Source organism: Thunnus albacares, chromosome 5, assembly GCF_914725855.1.
Source record: "Thunnus albacares chromosome 5, fThuAlb1.1, whole genome shotgun sequence".
Lineage (NCBI taxonomy): Eukaryota > Metazoa > Chordata > Actinopteri > Scombriformes > Scombridae > Thunnus > Thunnus albacares.
This window is the reverse complement of record NC_058110.1, coordinates 13,417,999-13,442,468: the sequence shown is the minus strand read 5'-3', so window position 1 is coordinate 13,442,468 and position 24,470 is coordinate 13,417,999. Positions and strand designations below refer to the sequence as shown.

Genomic DNA, 24,470 nt, shown 5'->3' with positions numbered 1-24,470 from the left:
CAAATTTAATAACAGATGTTAAATTTCCTTTTTGTGGCGCTGAGCCAGAAACAGTTATGTATTTGTTTTGTAACTGCCCCTCTTCATCTGCGTTTTGGAGAGACATAGAGAAGTTTGTTTATAACAAGTCTGGACATTCTATATCAATTATGCCTAAAGACATTATTACTAAATTTGAATGTAATAATAAACCTTTGAGTTACATGACAAATCTTATACTTGTAGTTGGTAAATTTCATATGCGTAAAGCTGGATTCTTTAAGTCCTTCCCAAGCCTTAATATTTTTCTGGTTGAATTCAATTTGTATATAGATACATTAACCCTTATAGCGAACAAAAAAAGTGAACCCACACTGTTATATTAAGAAATATATAAAGAAATATTTTCCATAGCTCCTGATTAAGGTATATTGATTTTTTTTATGTTGTTGTTTACTTATTATGTTTAGATACTCTATTTTTCATATTTCATTTGTTTACTTTTTCATATTTCATTTGATTGATATCTACTTTTTTCCACATATAGGAATATTGAATTGTAAAATAATATCCATTGTACATCCACCAGCTGAATGTCTGTATGTTCATAATGTTCAATAAAGAGAAAACAAAAAGACACTTGTAGTAACAGAGTATCTCTGGTTGTATCATGTTGGTCTTTTGACGGATTTTAACAAAATGTACAAATACTTGCAAAACACGCGCGTCTAGAATTAATATCATGCCTTACTCACATAAAATGACATCATTAAATGGTCTGAATAGACACAGCATGACTTTAATATCTTCATTTCATGTTTTTAATGTTTGGGAAAAGCAGTTTCCGTTCATTTGACTTATTCTGCTGAACAAACAACTGTCAATAAAACACCAGATGACAGTTTCCAAAGTAAATAAGTAAAATAAAACTTAAATAGAAATACATTTTAAATAAATTTTCAGTTGTGTCTCTCAAGCCTCTGAATATAATTATTCTTGCCTGAATGGAAAGGTTGTATGTATGTCTGCTACTGACAAAACATTAAATGCCTATAGATGTTGTCAACGCTATCTGTAGCTCCATGTGCTCTGAGTGCAGCCCAGTGGAAATGTATTGAGGGATAACTGACCTAAATTACATGAAGGCTAGTGAGGCCTCAATATTTTATTCAGTGAACATGATGTACATGCTGGTTAGTATCTCTCAAAAATGCACGATACCTTGGAAGATTTAGGAAGAGAGCTCATTTTAGTGTGCAGTACTTAACAGCAAGTCCTCACCAGCAGCGATACACAGACAGCTGAGTTCACTACTTCATACTACAGGACACTTCTAATTCAAATGCAATGTTATTTCTGAGATTAACCCCAATGATTGGTTTACTGTTTTGGATAAATGTTATCTTAAAACACATGACACCCAATTGATGAGTAACTATCATGTTCCTTCACAATTTAAACACCAAGCAGAGTGTTTGTCTCCTGAAATAATCAGGGATTCACAGGGGAGACATTTAAAATCCTCTTTCCTACTTCTGCCAATTGTTTTTTAGATGATTACCCTTCTTAAATTTGAAGGGGTACACAAGTGACACTGAACCCTTTTATAATAACATACAATTTGCTTATCCACTCAAATTGCCCTGCACAATAAACTGGTTAAATGCGGTCATTATCCACAGTGAATTCAGAAACTCCACTTCCAGTAGCACAGAGCAGACAGACCCAGACTGTGAGTGTGAGACAAACCCACCGCAGCCCCCCCCTCCACCTATTGTCATGTTAATGCTCCACTGGCACTGTTTATGAGCACTGGCTGATGTGTGAAGAGCTCGCTGTTAATGGCCGAAGCCCCGTTCTCCCACAGATGGGCTTTAGCATTGACCCCAGAAAGCCTCCCCATGAAGAGACCAGAGACCCCCCCTCCAAAAAAAGAAAAAAGAAAAAAAAAAAAAAACCTTCTTCCTGCCTCCATAAGAACAGAGTCTCCATCTGAAAGGATTCTTTTGTGCTACGGAAACGAGGTCCAAGGCAGAAGAGGGAGAGCGTGGTGGATGGGGGAGGGGGTCTGGTGGCTTGGATTTGTATGGATGGCTGGGATAAGAAGAGGTAGCCATAAGTTCAGCAGAGGATTGCTTGGCACTGGAGTGTGTGCCGGGAGGACTCACGCGCCTTTCGCTGTAAAGTGTTTGCACCCAAAGGATGAGGTTGAGATTATTACCCGCAATCACTTCACCGTCAAACTACGTCTCTGTACAATTCCATGCTGATAAAATCAACCTCTTTCCAAGCTAAAGATCTTGAGGAAAATATCCCTGTGTTTCTCATGGTCAAAAATATATGAGGAGGGAAGAATTGGCTGACAAAAGCACTAGGAACACAATGTTCCTACAGTATAAAATGTGCAATTCAGAGTAGTTTCAAACCATGGATATGTGGTTTAAAAACATTAAAAAAGCCTGATAGATTCAAACTTTCAGATTTTTGTTACTCATTAATAACAACAGATTTTGTGAAACTGTGGTTGATAGTAATTGAAATTCCTCGTTACTGCTGTGAGCTTAATGTCAAAAGTAATTACACACATCTACTTTAAATGGTATACTCTACCATTTAGGGTTGAGTGGAACAAAAAACCTTTTAAGTATGATGTCATATACAGATGTGAACAGTTTTTTTCAAAACAAACCAATCTCCTTCAAATGTTTATAAAAAATGTAAAACAATTTATTGATCATTAATGATACACAGAGTAACTGAATTAGCATCTCATTTTTTTTTAGAAAAAATGACATTTTCTTACTTGTCTTTTTATGTCGGGATACACAAAATTCGTAAAATCATTAATGACAGTGTTGAACATGATATTCAGCAAACAAAACTTGAAACCCATCTGGAATCTGCTGAACTTTCTATAATGTCTTTCAATGTGTATTTTGGGAGAAGGCATCCATACAGGGCAAAAAAAATTTGTAGGTTGAGGTTTGTTGAGGATTGTGAAGTAATAATGAGACGCTACTTCATGTTTACAGAGATTGTGTTGTTTTCCCCCTTTTCCAAGCACGGTGTTTTGAGCGAGCTGGCTCACATCTCTCCACACTGTGCAATGAGGATGGGCAGCTTGGGCTTATTGTTGGGTCCCGTAGGAACATTCTGTTGGGAAGAAGCAACACAAATTTACTACATAAACATGTAAACGTGAACATCATTTACTGTACGGTAGGACACCTGCTCTGAAATATTCGTGACTGAAGTTTTATCAGGTCAGTGAAGCCTGCTAGAAACATTAAGCAGGCATTTGACACACACATTCTGACTACATGTTTTATTTATTTATATATATATATATATATATATATATATATATATATATATATATATATATATATATATATATATATATATATATATATATATATATATATATATATATATATATATATATATATGAGTGAAATAATTCAGGAACGTGTAACAAGTCAGTACACTGCTGTATGAGGAAGAGAAGGCCTTTAACTTTAAACATGTTACATAAATGTTCATCACTCAGTGATTAGTGTCCAGCAGCTTCCAAACAATTTTTAGGTTGTTTGAATACATTTTCTTATTTTCATAGTATTTTGGTCAATTTAACAGATCAGTCTAAAGTTTCTTGACTGATTTACTTCTGACAAATGGATCACGTGATATAATTCTAGCAATGTAGACTATTAAATTAATATAAATCAACATTTAAAATTTGGTTTTTACCTCAATTTTTCTCATGATCAGCAAACCATCGACCACTTTTCCTGAAACAATCATGAATAAGACAATTAAACTCTGACACAAACAAATTAACATTCATCTCTAAATAAATATGAATATATAATTCATATTGTAGACTTACTCACCAAAAACAACATGCTTTCCATCTAACCAGTCACATTTAGTGCAGGTGATGAAAAACTGACAACCATTTGTCCCTGGACCACTGTTTGCCTGAGAAGCAATATTGAGAAATAGCAGTTTTAAAAAAAGGTTCAGAGTTCATTCACTTTGAATGGATCAATCAAATCTCATGGTCTAACTAAATTATTTCATGCAGTATAATACAGGATATACAAAAAATGCTTGTAGAGAAATTCTGCAGTAAACCCATATCTAGATTTGTAAAAAGACTTTTTCCTGATTCAGGAGTGTCTCTGCCATCAGCGCACTGATGGACACACATACCATGGACAGAAGACCAGGCGCAGAGTGCTTCATCCGAAAGTTCTCATCTGCAAATGGACCTCTGTAGATGCTGCAGATACCGGTTCCATCACCCTTCACAAAGCACCAAAGAGAAAGAGAAAATTATAGGTTCAAAAAGTTTAGATTTGCTGTAATTCACATGTTCACCACCAGAGGGCTGAAGACTAAAGGGTTTTTTTTTCATGCAGCTCAATTCACAGCTCACAATTCATTCCCACAATTTAGCTCTGATCTTGATTTAATGATTTGCTTCCTTAAACTACTTGCTTTAATGCTTTTAGTTTAGTCAGTTAGTTTAGTTAATCGTTTGTGTAAGTCACCAGCTTTCAGACTCTATTACCCAAGCAAATCTCATGCCAAATATGAGGAAGCCATAAAGCCACTCCTTAATGAAAAATATGGAGCCGCTGTACAGGTTAAGTAAGTGTCCTCCTCACACAGGACAACGTTACAAACATTACAGGGAGCTTTTTGGATGGTTTTAGTTGGCAGTGGCACACACACAGACCTCTCCGACATCACAAAACACCTGTCATGTAGGTTGAGTTAAGCTTCTTTCACTGATCTTTACAATTTCTCAGAGTCTATAATGTGTTAGATTAAGAAAATCTTACCAATTATGTTTCTTAATGTGGAGTGTACTACTGCCTGTGAAAGCTGTTGTTAAATGTTATAGAGGGAGCTTTACAAAGAAAATAATCCAGTTGATGTCATCAGGGTTATCATGAGTTAAGGTGCCGTCACATTATATTTCCATCGTATGAATACTCATTTAGTTACACTTTCACTTGTATTGAAGCCCGTTCAATTGACAAATTCAAGTGTGTGTTTCCTTTCACTGGGCAGATATGGTCGGTCGGACAATAGAAACACTTCTGAACTGTGTTTGGAAACGGATAAGTTATTGTTCTAGTGTGTTTCATCACCACTACAAACTGTAGCAACACTTTTATACACTGTTTATAGTTTGTGATCTCTGTGCTCGATATTTATTTCTAACCTGCATCAGAAACATGACATCACATCATTTTTCGGGGGTCATGTGATCGCACCTTCAGGCTTGAGACTTAACATATTTGACACATTACCTGTTTGAATATTGAGGGAATTTAAGAGGCAGGGAACGTCTAATGAATGATGCTGTTGAGTTGCATTATGGGAAATGTAGGATCAAGTGCTTTTGAAGCTTGACTCATACTAGGGACTAAAAGTCAGGATATCTTGGTCTCTGTTGATTCAATTTTGACCACTTTTTTTTTTAATCTGTCTCTTGCAAGTCCCCCAACTTTATGGAAATGCAACTGTAAATTCCCCTTTAATGGATACAAGAAATGTTCGATAATTTCATAAGTGCTTCACTGATGATGGCTCACTTCCTATAGTGACGTAGTGTACAAGTCATCTACCACCATGTCTTCAGGTTTGAAAAAAAAGCCTTGCTTCTCCAGCAGCTTTTAATTTAACACTTCCTTTGCATGGTTTATGGGACAATCATCTTTCACAGTCAGATCGTTTTAACATTACTGTGATTGCATCATATGAACAAAGCTTTTTATTATGCCATATTATTAAAATATGTCACTAAGCAGACAGCAGAAGAGGTGTGCATGTACTCACATTTACAAAGTCCCCTCCTTGTATCATAAAGTCTTTGATCACCCTGTCAATGAACAATAAAAACATATGAATAGACTCATATTTGCGGAAGTAAAGCTCACCTTTGATAGGAAATAAAAATGTATATGATGTGTTGATAGTCGCTATAAAACAAATTGATATGAAGCAAATTGGCATGACTACTGTTGTTTAATCTGGCCAACAGATCAGTGTTTTCAATATACTGTATATTTCATTGTGATGTATGTATCTAGATGGTGCATATACAATATTAAACCAAAAAACTCAACTCAAAACAAACTCATCTGACTGCTATTATTTCATTCTGTGTCCAGGATCGCACTTGTGTTCTTGTTAAATAACTTTAAAAGCCACCAGAGGATGTGGGGTTTCTAGATGAATTACAATCATTCAAAAGTATTAAAAATCATTAAAAATGTTTATCTTTCCAACATCCGAGTACAATGTGAGCTACACACATCAAACTGCCATGTTTGTACCTGTGGAATGTGCAGCCCTTGTAACCAATGGGGACTCCATCCTTCCTGTAGGACACAAGTTTGAGACGGGACAAAATGAAGTTAGCGATAAAGACAAACATACTGTTTGTTTAAAGGCCCCCATGAAATGAAAAATACATTTTCACAGTTTTAATCAAGTGTCCGTGTTCATTTATTTCTTGTTATATGCCGAATATGTGTCAAAAATATCAGCATCACAGTATTTTTACATCAAAATCTCTGTCTTTTCTCTTCCTGTAAAATGGTTTCAAATGTTTATTGACACATCCTGTATTCAGGAGCGTTTACAAAATTTCATCCAATCAAATGTGACTTTGGGTGAGTAGCTAGCCACATTGGTCATATAAAACCGCACTTCACCATTTGTGGGCTGTAGTAGCTAAAAGAGCAATATGGAGAGCGAAAGGAAGAGATGTGTGTTTGGATATCAGTGAGTTCTCATTTCAAAAACAATTTGGTCTAATTCATTTATCTCTTCCTCTTCCTCTTCCTCCTGATCTAACAACAGTTGAGGGAGGTGTGTGTGGAGCCAACAGGCCTCTGTAGCTCCATCCACTTTTTAGTGGTCTAATCAACAGCAAAGGATTTGATTTAAATCTCTCTTTTAACTGTACACCGCTCAAATATTCAGTTTCACTGGGAAACACATCACAGTACAGAAGCTAAAGACGCTCCGTTTCATGGGGCCTTTAACAAGCTGCCAAATCTTTCTGCTTCTCTCAAAGCAGGCTCATCTATGTATGTGATGTGAGTTTTGATAGTAAATGGCTGGCAGCTGTTCAACAAGCATTTTAACAGGTCCTGTTCTGTGGGAGCTTACTGAGGTGTTCATGAAAACGCTCTCTGATTTTATTATTAATATAAATAACAATAATAATACATTTAATTTGTACCACATTTTTCATTCATACTGAAACTCAAAGTGTGTATACGGATGTACTGACTTGACCTACTTTGCATATTAGTAACATAATTATAAAGGAACAGAGTTGGATGCCTAAAGGGGTGTCCTGTTAAATGGTGTCATAAACCTTCCGTGTTATTTAACTATGAGGTAATCCATCAGCCTCATTGACTCGCTGCCAGTAACAATGCACATCCTCTATCATGTTTAGTATTTGGCCACAAACGTTGTGGGTTAAAAGCTTTCTTTGACTTTCTCCAATTAAATCCATTCAGACGTAGACATAATACTGAAAGACAGTTTATGAGACTATTTGTTTTTTTCTTGGATCAGGTTGTCAGGATATGATCTTCTTACAGCAGGATATGGCTCTTTGTGTACCTGTATTATAATCAGGGTTTGTTCCTTATCCCTTAACAGATGAAGGGAAACAGGTTTTACATGTTCATGAATCAAAAATGAGGCTGAAGCCAAAAGCTGGGACTAATCGGATATTTGCATATATAAACAATGTGTAATGTGTGTCTGGTCTATTGTGTGGGATGGTGTAGTAGTGCCCTTCACCGTCATACCTGAACTCTCCAGTGCAGAACTGCCTGTAAGAGATAACGAAACTGTCAGTTACAGCTACGAAACTCAGAAATAGTCTAATCCAACCCAACAACAAACAAACAAACAAACAAAAAAACAGACCATGCAATCCAATAACCTGAGCAGCCTTACCGGAAATTCTCTGCCGTCTTTGGAACCACATCAGCAAACAGCTCAACCTTCATCCGTCCGACATCCTGAAAAAAAACAGATGAGAGAACTTTTTATAAACAGTTGAGATGTTCAATAAAGATTGAGACATATAAATCAATTTGGCCTCTGGCAAAAACACCCCATTGATTTGAATAGAATCAGATCATTCTTGTTCCTGTAGGCTCAAACCGGACCGAGCAGTTAAACTCTACAGACTTGAAAACAGCCGCTACGTCTACTGAATAACAGCTGTATGATTCTTTCTCATCTTTCTTCCTTCACATTAGCTTCTTCCTCTTCTTCGCTAGAAACGTCAACCAGACTCTCATCGAAACAATAGAGACTATTTTGTCCCAGTTCTGATAGCATTTCTCAGGGGTCAAAGCATAAGTAATGCACAGCTGTGAATGAGAAGAATCCACAATCGTGATGCAACACATTACTGAGCATAAATGCCTCCATGAACTTTATGTTGATGAGAGTGCGTTTGTGAGTTTTGCAGCACGGAGCGTCTGTCCACCCAGGCCTCCCACAACTCCAAAGGGGCATGCAAATATACGTTTGCCGACTGTGAGAACAATGTCTCTGTGTGTGTCTGTGTGAAAACAGACAATATGCCGGTGTAAAAAGATCAGTTTGTCCCCGAGACATCACTGCACACAAACGTCTCACAGTGAAACAAGCAGCCATTGGATCCCACCCGCCGTCTTTTCCATTTAGACAATACGTTTACAGTTTCTAGGCCATGAAATGAAATGTAGAAGCAAAGTGTTGACACAGAACAAACATCGACCACGGAACATTTTATCTACGGAGGGTTTTCTCTGGTTGGGGTGTGACGTCCACTTAAGTCTAATGCCTGACAACAGGTAAGAGAGCATGTAAAAAGCTTCTTCATCAGACCATACAGAGATTTTAGAGTCTACATTTTAAAGAATTTATACAGTTGCAATACTTTTGTTGTGATGCTGGAATGAGTGTGTCGAATTTCAAAAAAAGGTCACTCTGGATTCCTTTGAATACAAAAGAAAATACAAAAACTGTAAAGGAAGATGAGAAAAAAAAAGTATCAAGTGCACTAAACCGATTTGGACACAAGCCTAATGGTTTCATATAACAGTCACATCAAAGAGTACAAACTCCAGGAAGACACCTGCTACACCTGTTTTAACTCTCCTGCAGTTTACTTGACCTATACGTACACGGACATTAATATTTACACAGAAAGCAAATAAACCCAAAAAGCAAACAACTGAGCAGAGACCATGCGATAAAGTGAAATAAAATCAACAAAACAGAATCATATTTTGATCTGCAGAGGTGCGTTGCCAACATGTAGTCGTTTTAAATTGCAAGGCGTTTAAATCAACAACTGTTCCGAGCGATTTTTGTAAGGCTAATTTATAATGTAAAAATACCTAATTCCGTTATAATGCTACATGAAAACTACATATAGAGGAATTCTTTTACATGCTTCTTTACTTTTACCCTAAAGCTTGTGCATCAGGAAGAGCTTCAGGCCAAGTATAAATATAAAGAACCAAGTACAAGATGTATAACAACTGTTCTTGTTATAGTCAGGTTAAGTATTTCAAGGAAGCAACTTTAGGAGGCCCCCATTCAACCCTTCACATGGTTTCATGGGATTATAGTGTAATTGTATAGGGACGTAGTGCGGGCGAACAAAACCAGTGACAGGGCGTGGTTTCAACTCACAAGTATTGTTAGTAGAAGCTGTGTCTCTGGGTAACCTGTTATAGGACATGTAAATTGACATAACCAGAGGTAGTCACCTGGGGCATTTGAGAGGCAAAACAAGCCGGCTTCCTTGAAGACACAAAGAGGGCGTGTCCCAAGTTTTTTTGTTTTTTGTATTCACAATGGGAGGGTGGAGCCATTGAGCTGCCTAAACCGCACCATCTGACAACAGTCATACACCTTGCAGGCGAGCCACGAGCATGCAAGCATGCAGGGCTTCTAAATTGCTTTACTGGATGAGAGAGAAGCACCTGGATCTCTGCTGAAACACACTGGACTACAACAAGCCTGGACATAGAGGTACAAGCTACTTCTGGTTTTTAACTTGTTGAGGTAGCTGGGAGGAAATGCTGCATGCCTCCAACAGTAAACTTTGCTTTATTCATCATAAATGTTACAAATCATGCAGATACTAAATGCAGGGAATTCAGGGTGGTGTGTTTGCTGCTGGAGTGAGTAGCTTTGCTGAAAGATATTAACATGGAACTGACTGACTTTGCAAAAGAAGGAAGTTAGAGTTGATTAGTGAAAGAGCCATGTGAGAAGTTTGAATACCACATATTTGAAAACCAAGGAGTGTCTCAAGGCTGCAATGATAAAAGCCAATTCGATTCTGTTTGCAAGGATAACAAATGCAAATGTCAAAGTGTCAAATGTATAATTGTCAGTGTACTGTACATTAACAGAATGACAGTTGTATCCTTTGCATTTTAGATGTGCCTCAAAAGTTAAATTTGGTGACTGTGATCAGTTTTTGACTTATTCCTGGTGTCTCCTCTTAGTCAGGAATGTGGAAAATAAATACAGAGGGACAATTCTGTTAAATGCTCCACACCAAGGATCAGTAATTTAGTTCAACCACTGGCAAGTGTTTTCAGGATTTTTCATTGTGGGGCGCAGACAGACCGATGTTTTGTTTATTTCTTTTCATTCATTTAAGAATAAAATAGACTTATAAGACTGTTAAAAACTGTATCTGAGGGGGGAAAAAATCTGCATCAGCATCAACACACCATTTGTGTTTTTGAAGAACAAATCTGTTCTGATCTCACAGGCTAAAGTTGTGGAATTCACACATTAAACTTTAATTTCTGGTTTTCTTCGGTTTATTAGACTTAATTTCAGCACCGTTCACTGTTCAAATTACATGAAGCAAACATAGTTTTAACGCCTCTCCTCGTGTGGGGACAGTGTTTGATGTAACAAGGTTATATTACAATAATTAAAAGGAGCCTTGTGTTTATTTTATCTACAGTAGATTTGTGAAAAATTATGTGAAAGTTTTGATGTAAACTATGAAAATCAGAACTTTCATCTGGGGGCAAAATATTTTTGCTGCAGGGTTAGATTTGGCCCACAGGCCACTATTTGCCTACCATTGATGTACAGTACGTGTAACTGAACCTAGTGTGTTGTGTGATAAGAAATTATACTAAGAGGTTACAATTACACCCTATTTGGCAATAAAATAAGGTATATTTAGCACACATTGACCAATCCAATGTGACCTCTCATTGTTCAACCTGCCTATACTTCAATTTAATCTAGTTTTGTCTTCGACGCAAAAAAAAAAAAAAAATTCTGAGGTAAACACACGCCAGATTTTATATATGCATCTGTTAGTGGAGTGCTGAATGAGTCTTTGGTACTCGTGTGTACTGTCAGGGCTTCCCACAGTGTTTTATAGCAGAGGTCGGCCACCTTACCTGAAACACAGACCATCTCCACTAACATAAAACTAGAAATACCACCTCACGGTTGCACGCCTCCAGCAACCAGTCAAGTTGCAGTTCACATCCATGTCTGTCCAGACTCATAATATTTGTAGTGAAGACTTTGAAGGAATTTAATAAAAGGCATTAAGTGTGTTTAGTGTCACCAATTCAGTATCACAGTGTTGAATAATGGCCAGAAAAGTGTTTTTGCATTTTATGATTCAGTTCATTCTCAAGTCCAAGTTGAGGTTTGTGCCAAATTTGAAGAAATTTCCTCAAGGTGTTCCTGAGATATTGCGTTAACAAAAATGGGACCGACGGAGGGACGGACAGACAACCCGAAAACACAATAAAAACATATTAATAACAAAAATAAAAATTAACTCACTAAATGAACTAACTAACTTTCATTACATTAACCAACAGGGAAAAAGGGCAGTGGTGCCATTCAAACAGCAAAGGCAATAATATTTATTTAGGCTGTTAACATACTTGTTATTTACTCAACCATCTTTTGTTAGATCATGCCAAAGGTTGTTAGCACATGCTTTTACTTTATTGTTTGTATAGCCATGGTTGTTAACCAATATTATCTTCTCTTTGACAGCATTTCCTGGAGCATCTTGATACTGAACTAAATGCTGCTCAAGCCACCATCATCTCTCCAAACTATCCACACCGCCAAAATGCTGGCCATTATAGAGCATTGGGAGGGGGAGTCTAGCTGTCACACAGACAACAATAAGCAGTTTCTGTTTCTTATACTTTTCAAGGTAGGACTGGACGCAGCTGTATTGTGCTCATGCTGCAAGAAGCTGAATGCCTCCTTTTTAAGCACGTGCAGCCTGTCCATCGTCTTGGCTGACATGGTGATGGCGTTTTTTATGGCAACTGTGTGGTTTCTTGGGGCTGAAAGGTCTCTTGTGCCACCCTGCTACCTCTTGGCTTATGCCTCGGCAACATACGGAGCGCTGCCACTGCCCATGATGTGCCTGGGTTTAATGGACTACTATTTGGAAGATACCCGCATCGGCAACCAGAGCACCTTCTGCAAATCCCTAAGGAACGTGGTCTTGACATTGCTGGTGTGGATGCTAGCTGGTATTTACTCCTTTGGTTCTGTCAACGGCAAGCTGATGGAACTGGATTACGTGACAGGGGTAAAGGCTCTGGTGTGTGAAGTAGAGGAGGCTAAACTCATTACCTACTTCACTTTGGTGATTTTCACTGCAGTGATTATCGCAATGGTGCCCTTTTGGTCAAAGATTCCCCAGTGGGTGAACAAGGTTGACATGTTGTCTGAAGCGAGGGAACAACAAGAGAACCTAAGGAGCGACTTGATTTTCACTTCGACCACCCGCGTGGAGACAAAAAGTGGTGAGGAGAATTATCTGGAGGGGTCCATCCAGCCACGACCGCCTCTGTGGCTCAGCCTAACACTGGGCTTCAGTACATTTTGGATGCCTTATCTCGCTGTGACTGTGGCCTGTACAGTCTTTGGCTTAAGTGTACCTGCCTACATCACTGTTAACCTTCTGTGGTTGGAGTGCACCAACAGTTTACTGGTGGGTGTGATATTCTGGGCCAAGAGTGAGGCGCTGGAGCCATACAGCCATCTACCAGAAAATGTGTGCTTATGGCATCTTTACTGGCATCTGAGCAAAGGAACCCAACATTCCCTTCAACCATCACAAGGGAAGAGAAACACTCTCCTCTATGTCTAATAGAAACCTGTTACACAGGGCTCGACATTAAGGCTTGTCCGCTTGTCCGGGACAAGTGGATTTTTTAATAGCACAAGTGGAAGAGAAATTTACCTGCCCCACTGGACAAGTCAAGTCATTAAAAAAAAACTTGTCCTCACTTTATGTACAGTGTTTCCCCTACCATTGCCTGACACCCCGCCCCTCTCGAAAGAAACAAATAAAAACAAATGTAACTTATGCTAGCAGTATAGCATTAGCGCTGACCACACATAAACGCTGTTTAGCCACCTTTCAAATTCAGAAATAGCATTTACACTTTACAGCTGTTAGCTCAGACTGGCTTCCTACTGCAGTTTGTTGTAGCTTCTACACCACTGACTCCTGCTATTCGGGTGTTTAAAACAAACAGACCCTCCGTGCTGAAGCTAGCAGGCAAACTGGAGCCGCTTTCATGGGGCAGACAAATGAATCAGAGCTCAGAGGAACATATATGACATTAAATGACGTTTACAGCATCAAATAACAATGTCAGACATTAGACAACAAAGTAAGTAGCTAGAAAAGTTTTTAAAATTTACATCAATGTTGTTTCAACCAACTAGTTTATCAGGTGCTGTTGCTTTACGTTACATTAATGTTAATGTGATGTTAGCTTGATAGTTTGGATAGCTGGACTGCTGATGCATTCACACTGTGTGTAGTTTGTCCACAATTACTGTAATTAACACCGTACAAGTTAAAGTTCTGCTTCATGCTCTGTCAGATTTTTAAAAGGTAGTTTTTTAGATTTTCAGAGTGAGTGAAGGAATCAGGAGAGAGAAGACACAAATGAGGAAGAATTGCAGGATGTAACTTAATGGTGTTGAAAGAAAAGACGCAACTGATTCAAGATGGAAAGAAGAAGTTTAAGGAGAAAAGACAAACACATAAATAAGGTCTGACTTCCACCTGTATGTAGATGGATTACTGCTCTGTAAATATTTTTAAAGGCACCATCTGTCTCCAAATGTAAACTAAAGGACATCCTAACAAACAAAAGTCAAAGCACAAGATTAAAACGTAAAAGGATTAACAGACCTTTTAATACAAATACTAACACTACACAACAACTCTGTTAACATGATGTTTTCTTCAGCTGTTAGACGGTCGTTGACTTCAGTAACTTGTAAACTCAGCACTAAAACTGAAAGTTGCGGTTATTAGGCAACACGAAATGCTGATTCGTTATTCATCTGAATGATTCATCTATTGGTCAAACTGTTTTCTTAATTTGGTTTGACCGAATTACTTCCTCATAAGTCAGTTTCGTTATTTTGTTTTATTGCAAACATTGATGTATATCAAGAACCATATAGACAGTGTGAAAATGCAGATTTGTTTTTAAGATGGAGACTCACTGGTCCATCTGTCATCCATGAGGCCCACGTTTATTTATGTGTTGTGAATTAATATTGGTAATATTTTAAATTTAGATAAATAGATATTGTTAATATTTATTTACCTAATTTTTGTGCACTTCTTTCACTTCAGCTCACTATAGAGAAATACAGTGATACAGACAACCGCCTTACTGTGCACGTCTATGACGACACTGTCGACACCTCGTACCCATGACACAGCCACTCCATAACAAAACTAGTAGTTTCAGGGCGCCTACCACCCTCCCAACAGAAACAAATCCTAGAGGAAACACTGTCAATCATCATTGTTAAACATTAGAAGGATCATCAATGATTAATCTATAGAGCTCATATTGAAATGAAATGAAAAGATCATTAACAGGGAAGTAACGGCTTTAATAAAGTTAATAATTTAATTAATAATTTATATGTTGACACTGTTGGGATGCTTTCAACTGTTTGTTCGTCTGAATGAAGTAAATTATTGTTATTTTTACCTGGACAAGTGACTTTTGTGCCTGGACAAATGAAAGAAAATGTACTTGTCTGAAGGACAAGAGCCTCAAAAAGTTAATGTCGAGCCCTGTTACATATCAGATCTCACAGCCGTGCTACGAGGAAGCGAATAAAGACTTCATGAAAATGAGCGAGCATCTATGAATGGCTCCCTGTGTGAATGCTGCGTTAGAGCCAACGTAAAGTGACTGACAGTTCTGGACGCAAATGCTGGACGTCTCACCCCTTCACCAGCACACGCAGAAGTGCTGCAGAAAAAAAAAAACTGAGCAAGACGCTTAACTTCTGTAAATATTTAAAAACATCACACATTTTCTAGATTCATTTGTATATGTTTGTCACATATTAGACTAGAGGGAAATGCTCTGGTGACTGATGAGTTATATCTATAGCCTTTTGACTTACTGCCCTAAGCAGGTATTGCTTTAAATAAACATCCTGAAACGCATCACTGAACCAGAACCTCCTGTAATTCTTCATCTATATAAATATCGACCAATTCAAAGTTGGTTCTTGACCTTGAGGCTCCAGAGCAGCTGCTTAATGGACCTTCAGGTAAGAGAGTCTGCTGTTTCCAAGCTCAAGAGCCTCAGATTACAGTAAAAGCTGAGGTTGTACTGAAAGAAATGTAAACAGCTACAATTAAATCTGCTGATGAAGAACAAGTGACCTAACTGAAAGCTCCAGAACAGCTAGTAGCAAGACTGCTTTCTCAGCTTCTTTGTAGAATTTGCAGTTTGCGTCTTTCTCCATTACTTTTCTACAATGTTTACCTTTATACACATCAGAAAACATTAATAAGTCGAAATTCAGTTGTTGTCTGTTAGCCTGTGTTAAAAAGAACTATCAATAAAAGAGGTGAATCATTTCCCAACGATCCTCACGCTGTCTGCATTCACGCAAAGAAAATTAGTATATGCTGCAAATGTTCACTGAAATGAAAAATGTCCTCTGAATGTATATTATTTTATGGCAGCTCGAAACGAAATCCTAACATCAGCGACCGGATGATGCTGCATTTTAAAATTGATAAAATATTGACAACCATTTGTGCTGACATGCTCAAGGCAAAGCAAGTAATACATTTCCATTGCAGAAGTCTGGATACCAGCTACAACAACAGCTACAACACCTCAGAGGAAGACATGCAACCACCAAACAAGAGAAGAAGTTAAAGGATAGGTTCATCAGTCTGTCTTAAAACAACAGTCAGGTGCCCAAATGAACATTGAAAGAGGTTTTCCTCGCTGTAATCATTCCTCCTGTTCATACTGGCTGCTATGCAAAATGAAAAAATGCATTTAAAAGTTGATGTGAAGCTTATGAGGCATCAAATTTCCTCTTTGTGTTTCCTCTGACAGTGTTTAACTGTTGAGCTGTGGTGGTACAAGTAGATAAAGAGTAACAAAAAGAGGAACGTTGGCACTAAAAAGACTGTAATGTTGAAAGATATCTACTTGATTTGACTCATTTGGACGACAGAAGCTTCATATTAGCATCAGATAAACTTTTGAATCCATTTTTGCACAGAGGGAGGACTGTGGACCCTCAAGAGGAATGATTGCAGCAAATAAAAACCTGTTTCAATATTCATTTGAGCTCCTGACTTTTGTTTTAAGACAGACTTGAAAAACTGTGAACTTGTCTTTTAAGTGTCAATAGAAGTGTCAAGAGGAATCATGTATGTACAGTATGTTGTAACGTATGAAAGATGTGTTACATTATTATCCTCATATAAATATTTTAAAACTACCATGAGAGCAGAATTCTACATTTCTTTTTGTATTTATTCTTCCTCTATACGTGGTGGCTCCGATTCTAAACAGCTCATGTGTAGTTTTGTGCAAAGGATGCAATAATTGTTTATGTCTGAAGAAAATTTGCACAAAGGCATGTGAGCTTTATTCCACCACCTTTCTTTTCAAAAACACTCCTCCAGCACACCTTCTTTTGCACCTGTAGCATCTTCAACTTTCCTACTGTTGGTCATAGAAAACCTGTTTGGGATGTTTAGTATCTGAAAAAATATGTTAAGCAAAAATAATAAATATATAATCAGCAACATTCTTGTCTTGTCTTGATTAAACTTGTTGCCTTTATATTAGTGGATGTGACACCAGGGTAGGGCTGCAACTAACAATTATATTTTTCTTGATTAATTGATTACAGACCAAATCGTCATTTGGTCTGTAAACATGTCAGAAAAGGGTGAAAAATGTAGATCACTGTTTCTCAAAGCCCAAGATGCAACCTAAAATGTTTTCTTTTATCCACGAGTGAAAGATAGGCCTATTTAGTTTACTATCAAAGAAGACTAAAGAAACCAGAAGATATCCACATATAAGAAGCTGGAACCAGAGAAATTTGCCTTTTTTTTTCATTGAATACTACTCAAATTGATGAATCAATAATTAAAACAGTTGGCAATTAATTTTCTGTCAATCGACTAATCAATTAATCGATTAATCATTGCATGTTATAAGTATCCTACGTTTATAAAACAGAAGGAAAGCATTTCTTGAGCTTGAAATAAACATGAAATAATTGGATAATTGGATCCACACCCGTCTGTAATTTTCATTCATCCAAAAGTAAAAAATTTTCAAAGATGGCGATCTACTGGCTTATTTCACTACTTCACAGGTCCACATGTCACAGTTCTCATAAATATGTAAAGCAAATGCAGACATTAGGGTCTAGTGATGCAAGATTTCCGACCAAGTGTGACAGTCTGGAGCATAAAACTGGTACACAGAAAACTAAAAACAGAAATTCAGACCTATGCATACATGCAGGGTTTTCAAAAGTGAAGTGACTAACAGCTGATAGCTGATATAGCCTCTGTGCAATTTTGATTAATAACTTCACAATTTCTTTAAATTATGTGTTTCCAGTCGCATGGTGGGTTCAGGTCATGGAGGCAAAGAGAAGGACTTCACTTCATTTTTCAGCCACAGGTATGCTTATCAATAATGCTGCTGGGCAATATATCAATATTATATCAACAATATGATAAAAGACTAGGTATCGTCTTAAATATTGGATGTCGTAATATTGTCATATGGCATAAGTGTTATCTTTTCCTGGTTTTAAAGGCTGCATTACCGCAAAGTGATTCATTTTCTGAACTTATCAGACTGTTGTAGCTGTTATGTATTATTTGTCTTTACACACTTAGTCATTATATCCACATTACTGGTGATTATTGATCAAAAGTCTCATTGTGTAAATATTTTGTGAAAGCACCAATAGTCCTTACAATATTGTGATATTTGATTTTGTCCATATCGTCCAGCCTTCTTGTGCAAACAGATTCAGACATGTTATCATAACCATTTTCAGTCACGTGTGTTCTCATAATGTTTGACCAAGTAAACTCCATAATGTCTCGACGAGCTGTCAGATGAGTCCCCTTAACGACCACAACAGACTTAAACAAAATGTTATCTTGTTAGGAACAAGGACTATCATTGTGTGAAAGCGTGTTCACCATTTCACCGCTGACACCGTAATTACACTACAACACGCTCAGCATTTTAAACCCCAATGCAAAGACCGCATTGTTTGTTGTGCGCGTTACAGGTTAGTCGTTTAAATAGCATCAAAGTAGCTCATTTGATACAAACTTTGACTTAAACGTGGTTATGTTGAACTTGGTGAGACGCGGTGCCGTTAACTCGACGTTAGCTGTGAAGTAAAGCAGCTGCTCTGCTCTGCTGACTGACTCACCTGCCCTCCGATGGTGATGTCGAAGAAAACAATCGGGTTGTTGGGATTTGTTGATTGAACAGACATTGTGGCACTTTCCTCGCTTTTTAAGACTAAATAAATATGCTGTTTGCTCGATTATACATAAGCTTCGTTTGAACCATGAACATAGAGCTGCGCCTGCGCCGTTTGGACCTACGGTGGCTCAAGAGAGACATGCTACGGCTCGCAGTTGGGGACAAAATACTACCGTCGCGGAAAAGGCGCTACCGGAAAGGCTTAGGTGATGCTTTTGGGCTTTAAGGTGTAGAATAACAAAGCGACATTTACTGCAATCATCAGGTAGCTTCATGTGTACATTGACCTTGTGAAGTCAGTAACTCTACCTTTATTTAATTGTTTTTATGGTCCAACAGCTGCACATAGTCCACAACATGGACTCCTGTTAACACAACAGTCCAGCAAAGTTAATAGCTAAATAGTTTATCATTAAGCTCCCTTTATAGCAATTCCCTTTTCTTAAAACCTTTCCAGTCGTCCTTTCTCATATGTGACTGTTTACTTTGAGTGTGTTAAAGGAGCTGCATTTTACAGATTTTTTTAAAAAAAAAGTGCCTTTACATCTGCAGAACGTCAGTGAACTTGTAGCATTCAGCTTGAGTTGGATATTGTATAACTCTTTCCAGCAGTGCATCCTCTACAATCTCTCAATCTCACAGACACCAAGGTTTTTATTAAGGGTTTTATTTCCACAATGAAACGTAATTTTACAATTCAACAAAATGCAAAGGTGGCTCCACAAAAAAAAAAAAGACAAAGTGACTACAAAGATTTGTCAAAGCCATACTAAAGCAGCATGATAAAAAAAAAAAAAAGTCAACACTCTAGTAGGTCAGCAGGGATGTAAAACTAGCTAAAGCAAAAGGCCTTGAAGACAGACAGCTCTATGTGAAGTAATATGGCTTCTTGACATTGACACCATATTCTGAGAGGGCAGGAGTCAGGTCTTCCATAGTCAGAGTGTACTTCTTATCCTGTATATGGAGAAGAAGAAAAAAAATTAGAACTCCACACATGATCAGAAATACTTAAATACACAGACAACGACCTCCTTCAACCATCTTGTAACAACAGCACTGTCAAGATATCGTATGGAGGTTTTACATTTAAAGCTTATGTTAACAATGAGAGAAACACAGACCTTTGTCTTGCTCCTTGAGCTTCCTGAGGCGGTGCCCTTCATCTTACAGTACTGCAGCGCATCATTAGCAATGTCTGAGATGAACTTCTGAGACGCAAGGGAGATCAGACGGATTCTAAAGAAATGAAAATGAAAATAATTGTTGTGTTTCTTTTCTGTCTGTACACACCCAACTCAATAAAAACACATCATACATATCTAACAAGTACATCAAAGGACCTTTTATTCAACATGATTGGTTATTAACCAGACACTCCTGCAGACATACGATACACAAAGTCTCTTCTATGGAAACCTTGTCTATGAATTCCTCTGGTCTCATTTTTACTTCCGAGCAATCATAACGGCAACTATCACAAAAGTTACGCAATTAATGGTTTAATAAATGTAAGAGTATGTATGGAGTTTAGTAGCAGTGTATACAGATATATAGCAGCTTTTCTGAAAAAAAGAAATTTACATTTGCTTTAATCACTCAACAAACCACATGATCTTCCAAAGTACATTACCTGACTGACAGCAGATGAACTAATATCAAACACTGTGGTCATTAATTCGACAAATAAAACAGTTTGTCCGAACTAGTTCAGCACATGAAGCTTAATAATTTACTTTCCAATTAATGGTAAGCATAAGGAAACATACTAAACAGGTTTCAGGTATGAAACTGTTACCCACGCGGCAATGATTGGATCCGTTTCATTTCATTTCATTTAATTGCACTGATAAGACGATAATTCCCCATTCTTCTGTGTCAAGCTGTGGTGTGGCTCTAGCTTGTCTCAGGTTAATGATTAAACATACAGCACAGAGCCACATCATTCTTTTTATGACTACATGTTCACTGCAGTTTAACTTACTATCTTCTTTTTTATTAATAATTCATAATTTACTCCGTTTCTTAGATCTTTAACCTCTTAAACTTCACAAGGACGCCAGTGTCCTCCGGCTTTCAGAGGCTGTAGCAGGCTCAGTGTGAAGATTCTGGTATCATATTAAACCACAAGACCTACGGCATCCAATGGTACCAACCGTGTCACGCTTGCTTGTGGGGAAGGGGGCTAAATAGCGCTCCAAAGTTAGCCTACATTTTAGCGAGAGAAAAACTGGCATTGCCATTTTCAAAGGGGTTGCTTGACCTCTCACCTCAAGATATCTGAATGAAAATGTGTTCTATGGTTACCCACGAGTCTCACCTTTACAGACATGCCCACTTTATGTTAATACCATGCAGTTTTGGGCAAAAAAACATGCAGGTTTTTTTGCATGCAGTATAAATGTGTTATTTTCACCTATTCTAAAAATGGTGTATTTTAATATTTCTGCATACTGGGATCCCTGAACGGTCTTGGAATTGCATAAATTTGGTATGACTGGAAAGCTGAGACTCTCATGAATTCAACTGGCCAAATGGTATTAATATGCGATGATGTTAGTCCCCATAGTAGCCATTTCATTGTAGTGAGATCATTATTTGAAACTTGACCTCACTGTATAAAATGACATATGTTGACCTCTAGGATAATCACAGCCTCATGAAACTTTACAACCACAAACATGAGACGTAGGGCATTCAGAGGATAGATGGCTTTCCCAGGTATATTGATAATAAGGAGGTTTCTGAGCAATTTCCAGAACAGAACCTCCAGAAAATCTCCAAATGTCAAAAGTTTTTGATACCAAATCACAGCATGAAATTTTCTGTGGTGTTCCTGAAGGTCTCGGTGTCTTAATGTGGTATTTATACTTCATAGAGTCGGTCTTCATATTACTTACATTCTTGGATCAGAAGCTTCAAAGCCAGCCCGGTTGAGGTAGTAGCCTGTAACTGCATCAGGAATCTGAAAAAATAAATAAAAGAGCAGACTTGAGCTTGTAGAGAAGATCCCCATAGTCTGCTTTCACTGCTGCTGACACTTATTTGTGCTGAACATTATGACTGTATGTCTGCTATTCAGTAATAATCAGCCAAATAATCTAATAAGAGTATTGGTGCAGTCTCTGAACTCTGATGGACACTTCTCTAAGGAGGACAGGAGTTGGTAAATAACAAACTATTCATCCGGCGTAGGGGGGATACTGTAAGACGATGTACATTCTGAGACAGCAGAACATTGTAAATTATTTTATTTTTTAATTATACTGTGTGTACCAAGGCAAATTATCCTGCAAGTTTGCTTTACGCTAATATTTGGTGACAGTGACAAGCTAATTTGGCTGGCTGGGTAAATAAACCTGCCAGGTGTTTCCCACATTAACCACTATTCAGCTGTTAATGGGCTCGTTGGAGATGAGCCAGGCCTGCACAGCATCAGCATGCTGCTTCTGTCCGACAAATTCTGTTACCTACAAGTGTTATAGGTAGCCTACAATACGAACATTACTTAGTTATTTAATTCTTGCATTATGAAGCAACATAAAACTTTTGGTAACAAGTAGGATCTGAGTATTCTTAAAAACATCTGCACAGATGTGAAACCTCGCCAGTCTATGTATCTGACCGATCAATTCTTGCATTTCTGCTTTTCCTCTTCATGTAGTTTAACTATAGATTGATGTTTTGATTTTCTTTATTTCAGGATGTGAATGGGTTTGAGGTGAGGTGACAGGTAAAATATTTAGTAATATAAGACCTGACTGCAGTATTCTGTCACTTCGTCCTGCTGCAGCTGCCTGATGTTGTCCATTTTCAAGGCGAGGCGCCACTCGTCTCTAATGAGCCTAATAACTTCTAACAAAACTAATACATTTATAGTCTTTCTGACAACATACTCCTATCTGTAAAAGTAGTAGTGTTGTAAATTGACTGATAAAACTTACTGTGGGAGTGTATTCTTCCAGCTGCAGGAGGAAATCAGCCAGGGGCGTGGTGGAAACGGCAGGCTTTACATCTCCATTGGTGATGCCACCAGGAACATAGACGCCATTGGAGACAGATACGTCTGATGATGGTGTCACCATGGCCGCTGAGGCTGAAGCTGTAAAAGTTAATCTGAAGTTATTAAGATGACCTTATGCTGACATAAAGAAACGAAAGTGTACACTTATCTGCTGCACTTCACAACTAACAAGAGGTTACAGTTTTTACTTCTAGAGAGAGGTGTTTTGCAGTACTGTGAGGTCCAAAACCTTGTTTACAGGCATGTTACAAAAAATCTCTTATCTACACATCGTTTTGTACCGTCTTTTTATCTTTTATTATCTTTTCGTCTTCTCTTTACTGTGTTTTAGCGTCTTTTGTCTTCTTGCCTTAATTTTGTCTTGCTTTTGTTTTGTTTTGGCCTGACTGTTTGGCTCTTTGTTGTTATATTGTCTTCTGAATACTCTGCTTTCGCTTGGTCCGTCAAAGCACTTTGTATAAACTCTGTTTTTAAAGGTGCTATATAAAAAAGTTGTTATTATTACAACACGTGATGATGCATGCAAAAATGATTAGCTTATTGCATACATGTAGCGACAACTCATCTTCTAATCTATATAACTAGAAATAACTAGTGATAACCCAACTGTTACCTTGAACTAAGTGTCGAGAAACAACAACATGGACAATAACATTAGCCGAAGTCACATAACGTTAACTTACCATTACTGGTGACCGAAGGGATGCTACTGACATTGGTTGTTGCATTATCATTTGCGATACAATTGCTGGAAGTTGAAGACGTCGTAGATGACACTCCAGTTGTGACAGACTGATTAACGTTGTCAATATTCATGTTGATGTTGTTTTCGTTCTTTGCGGCGTCAGCTAACGCGCTAACCTTGGCTAGTTAGTGCAGTGAAAATGTCCAAATATGAACAAACCTGCGATTCCGTCCTGTACAGCTCTTACAACACTCTTCTACGGAACAGTAAATTGTGGTTAATACTACTTTTGTAACTGGGAGGATTTGAAAATTGCAGTATCATGTGCTAGCTAGCGCCAGGAATGTTTGTAGCTACCGTACAGCGGAAAGCTCACGCTGCAGATAGTAGCGTCATGTGACCTCAGCTTCGACCTGACGAAGGTAGCCGAAGATTTCCGAAGATTCTCTGTCGACTTTTTTTTTTTTTTTTTTTTCAAACTTTATTACATTACATATTTTATTACACAGGTTTACTGGTGAACAAAATGCCAGAGAGGTTCACGAACAACACATTAGAAATAGAAAGAAAATTAAATTTAAAAAAAGAAAAATAATAATGAATAAAATAATCAATAAAAAATAAATACATTAAACAAAGAGTCGTTAAGATATTAAAAAAATACACTTAACAGTTGTTTACAGCCTTCTTATTAGTGCAAGATTTAATGGTCTGTAAGTACTGCTCACATTCTTTATGAAACTTAGCTAAGATAATGACAATATTGATTATGTGAGCTTGTCTTATTCTCTCTGTTGTAACTTAAATAACCCAAACAGTACATGTTTATACAATAAAGCAAAACCAGCCATAAATGTAACATCAATAAACTTGGACACCT

General features: G+C 37.6%; 2 protein-coding genes across 2 annotated transcripts; both read right to left on the bottom strand.

The window, feature by feature from the left end:
* Positions 1 to 2,689: 2,689 nt before the first annotated feature.
* ppih (peptidylprolyl isomerase H (cyclophilin H)) lies at positions 2,690 to 19,027 on the bottom strand. The gene is made up of 9 exons (XM_044350671.1): positions 18,826 to 19,027; positions 7,981 to 8,045; positions 7,830 to 7,853; positions 6,333 to 6,377; positions 5,833 to 5,875; positions 4,195 to 4,287; positions 3,873 to 3,960; positions 3,730 to 3,770; positions 2,690 to 3,132 (listed from the first exon to the last, which is right to left on the bottom strand). The coding sequence occupies exons 1-9, from the start codon at positions 18,889 to 18,891 to the stop codon at positions 3,064 to 3,066; spliced, it is 534 nt and encodes a 177-aa protein (XP_044206606.1). The 5' UTR covers positions 18,892 to 19,027; the 3' UTR covers positions 2,690 to 3,063.
* Positions 19,028 to 19,511: 484 nt separating this feature from the next.
* Positions 19,512 to 24,016, bottom strand: taf10 (TAF10 RNA polymerase II, TATA box binding protein (TBP)-associated factor). Its single transcript, XM_044352172.1, has 5 exons — positions 23,589 to 24,016; positions 22,826 to 22,983; positions 21,782 to 21,846; positions 20,006 to 20,120; positions 19,512 to 19,838 (listed from the first exon to the last, which is right to left on the bottom strand). Exons 1-5 carry the CDS (start codon positions 23,719 to 23,721, stop codon positions 19,749 to 19,751), a joined length of 561 nt encoding a protein of 186 aa, XP_044208107.1. The 5' UTR covers positions 23,722 to 24,016; the 3' UTR covers positions 19,512 to 19,748.
* Between the last annotated feature and the right edge of the window lie 454 nt (positions 24,017 to 24,470).

Bases quoted from the DNA above. Each gene is read 5' to 3' on its own strand.
- ppih (XM_044350671.1), bottom strand. From the start codon at position 18,891: ATGTCTGTTCAATCAACAAATCCCAACAACCCGATTGTTTTCTTCGAC. The intron at 8,046-18,825 runs GTGAGTCAGTCA...GTTTTTTTTCAG, and splicing joins ACATCACCATCGGAGGGCAG to GATGTCGGACGGATGAAGGT. The intron at 3,961-4,194 runs GTATGTGTGTCC...ATTGCTTCTCAG, and splicing joins CGCCTGGTCTTCTGTCCATG to GCAAACAGTGGTCCAGGGAC.
- taf10 (XM_044352172.1), bottom strand. From the start codon at position 23,721: ATGAATATTGACAACGTTAATCAGTCTGTCACAACTGGAGTGTCATCT. The intron at 22,984-23,588 runs GTAAGTTAACGT...TAACTTTTACAG, and splicing joins CCCTTCGGTCACCAGTAATG to CTTCAGCCTCAGCGGCCATG. The intron at 20,121-21,781 runs GTAAGTAATATG...TCATTTCTTTAG, and splicing joins GAAGCTTCTGATCCAAGAAT to AATCCGTCTGATCTCCCTTG.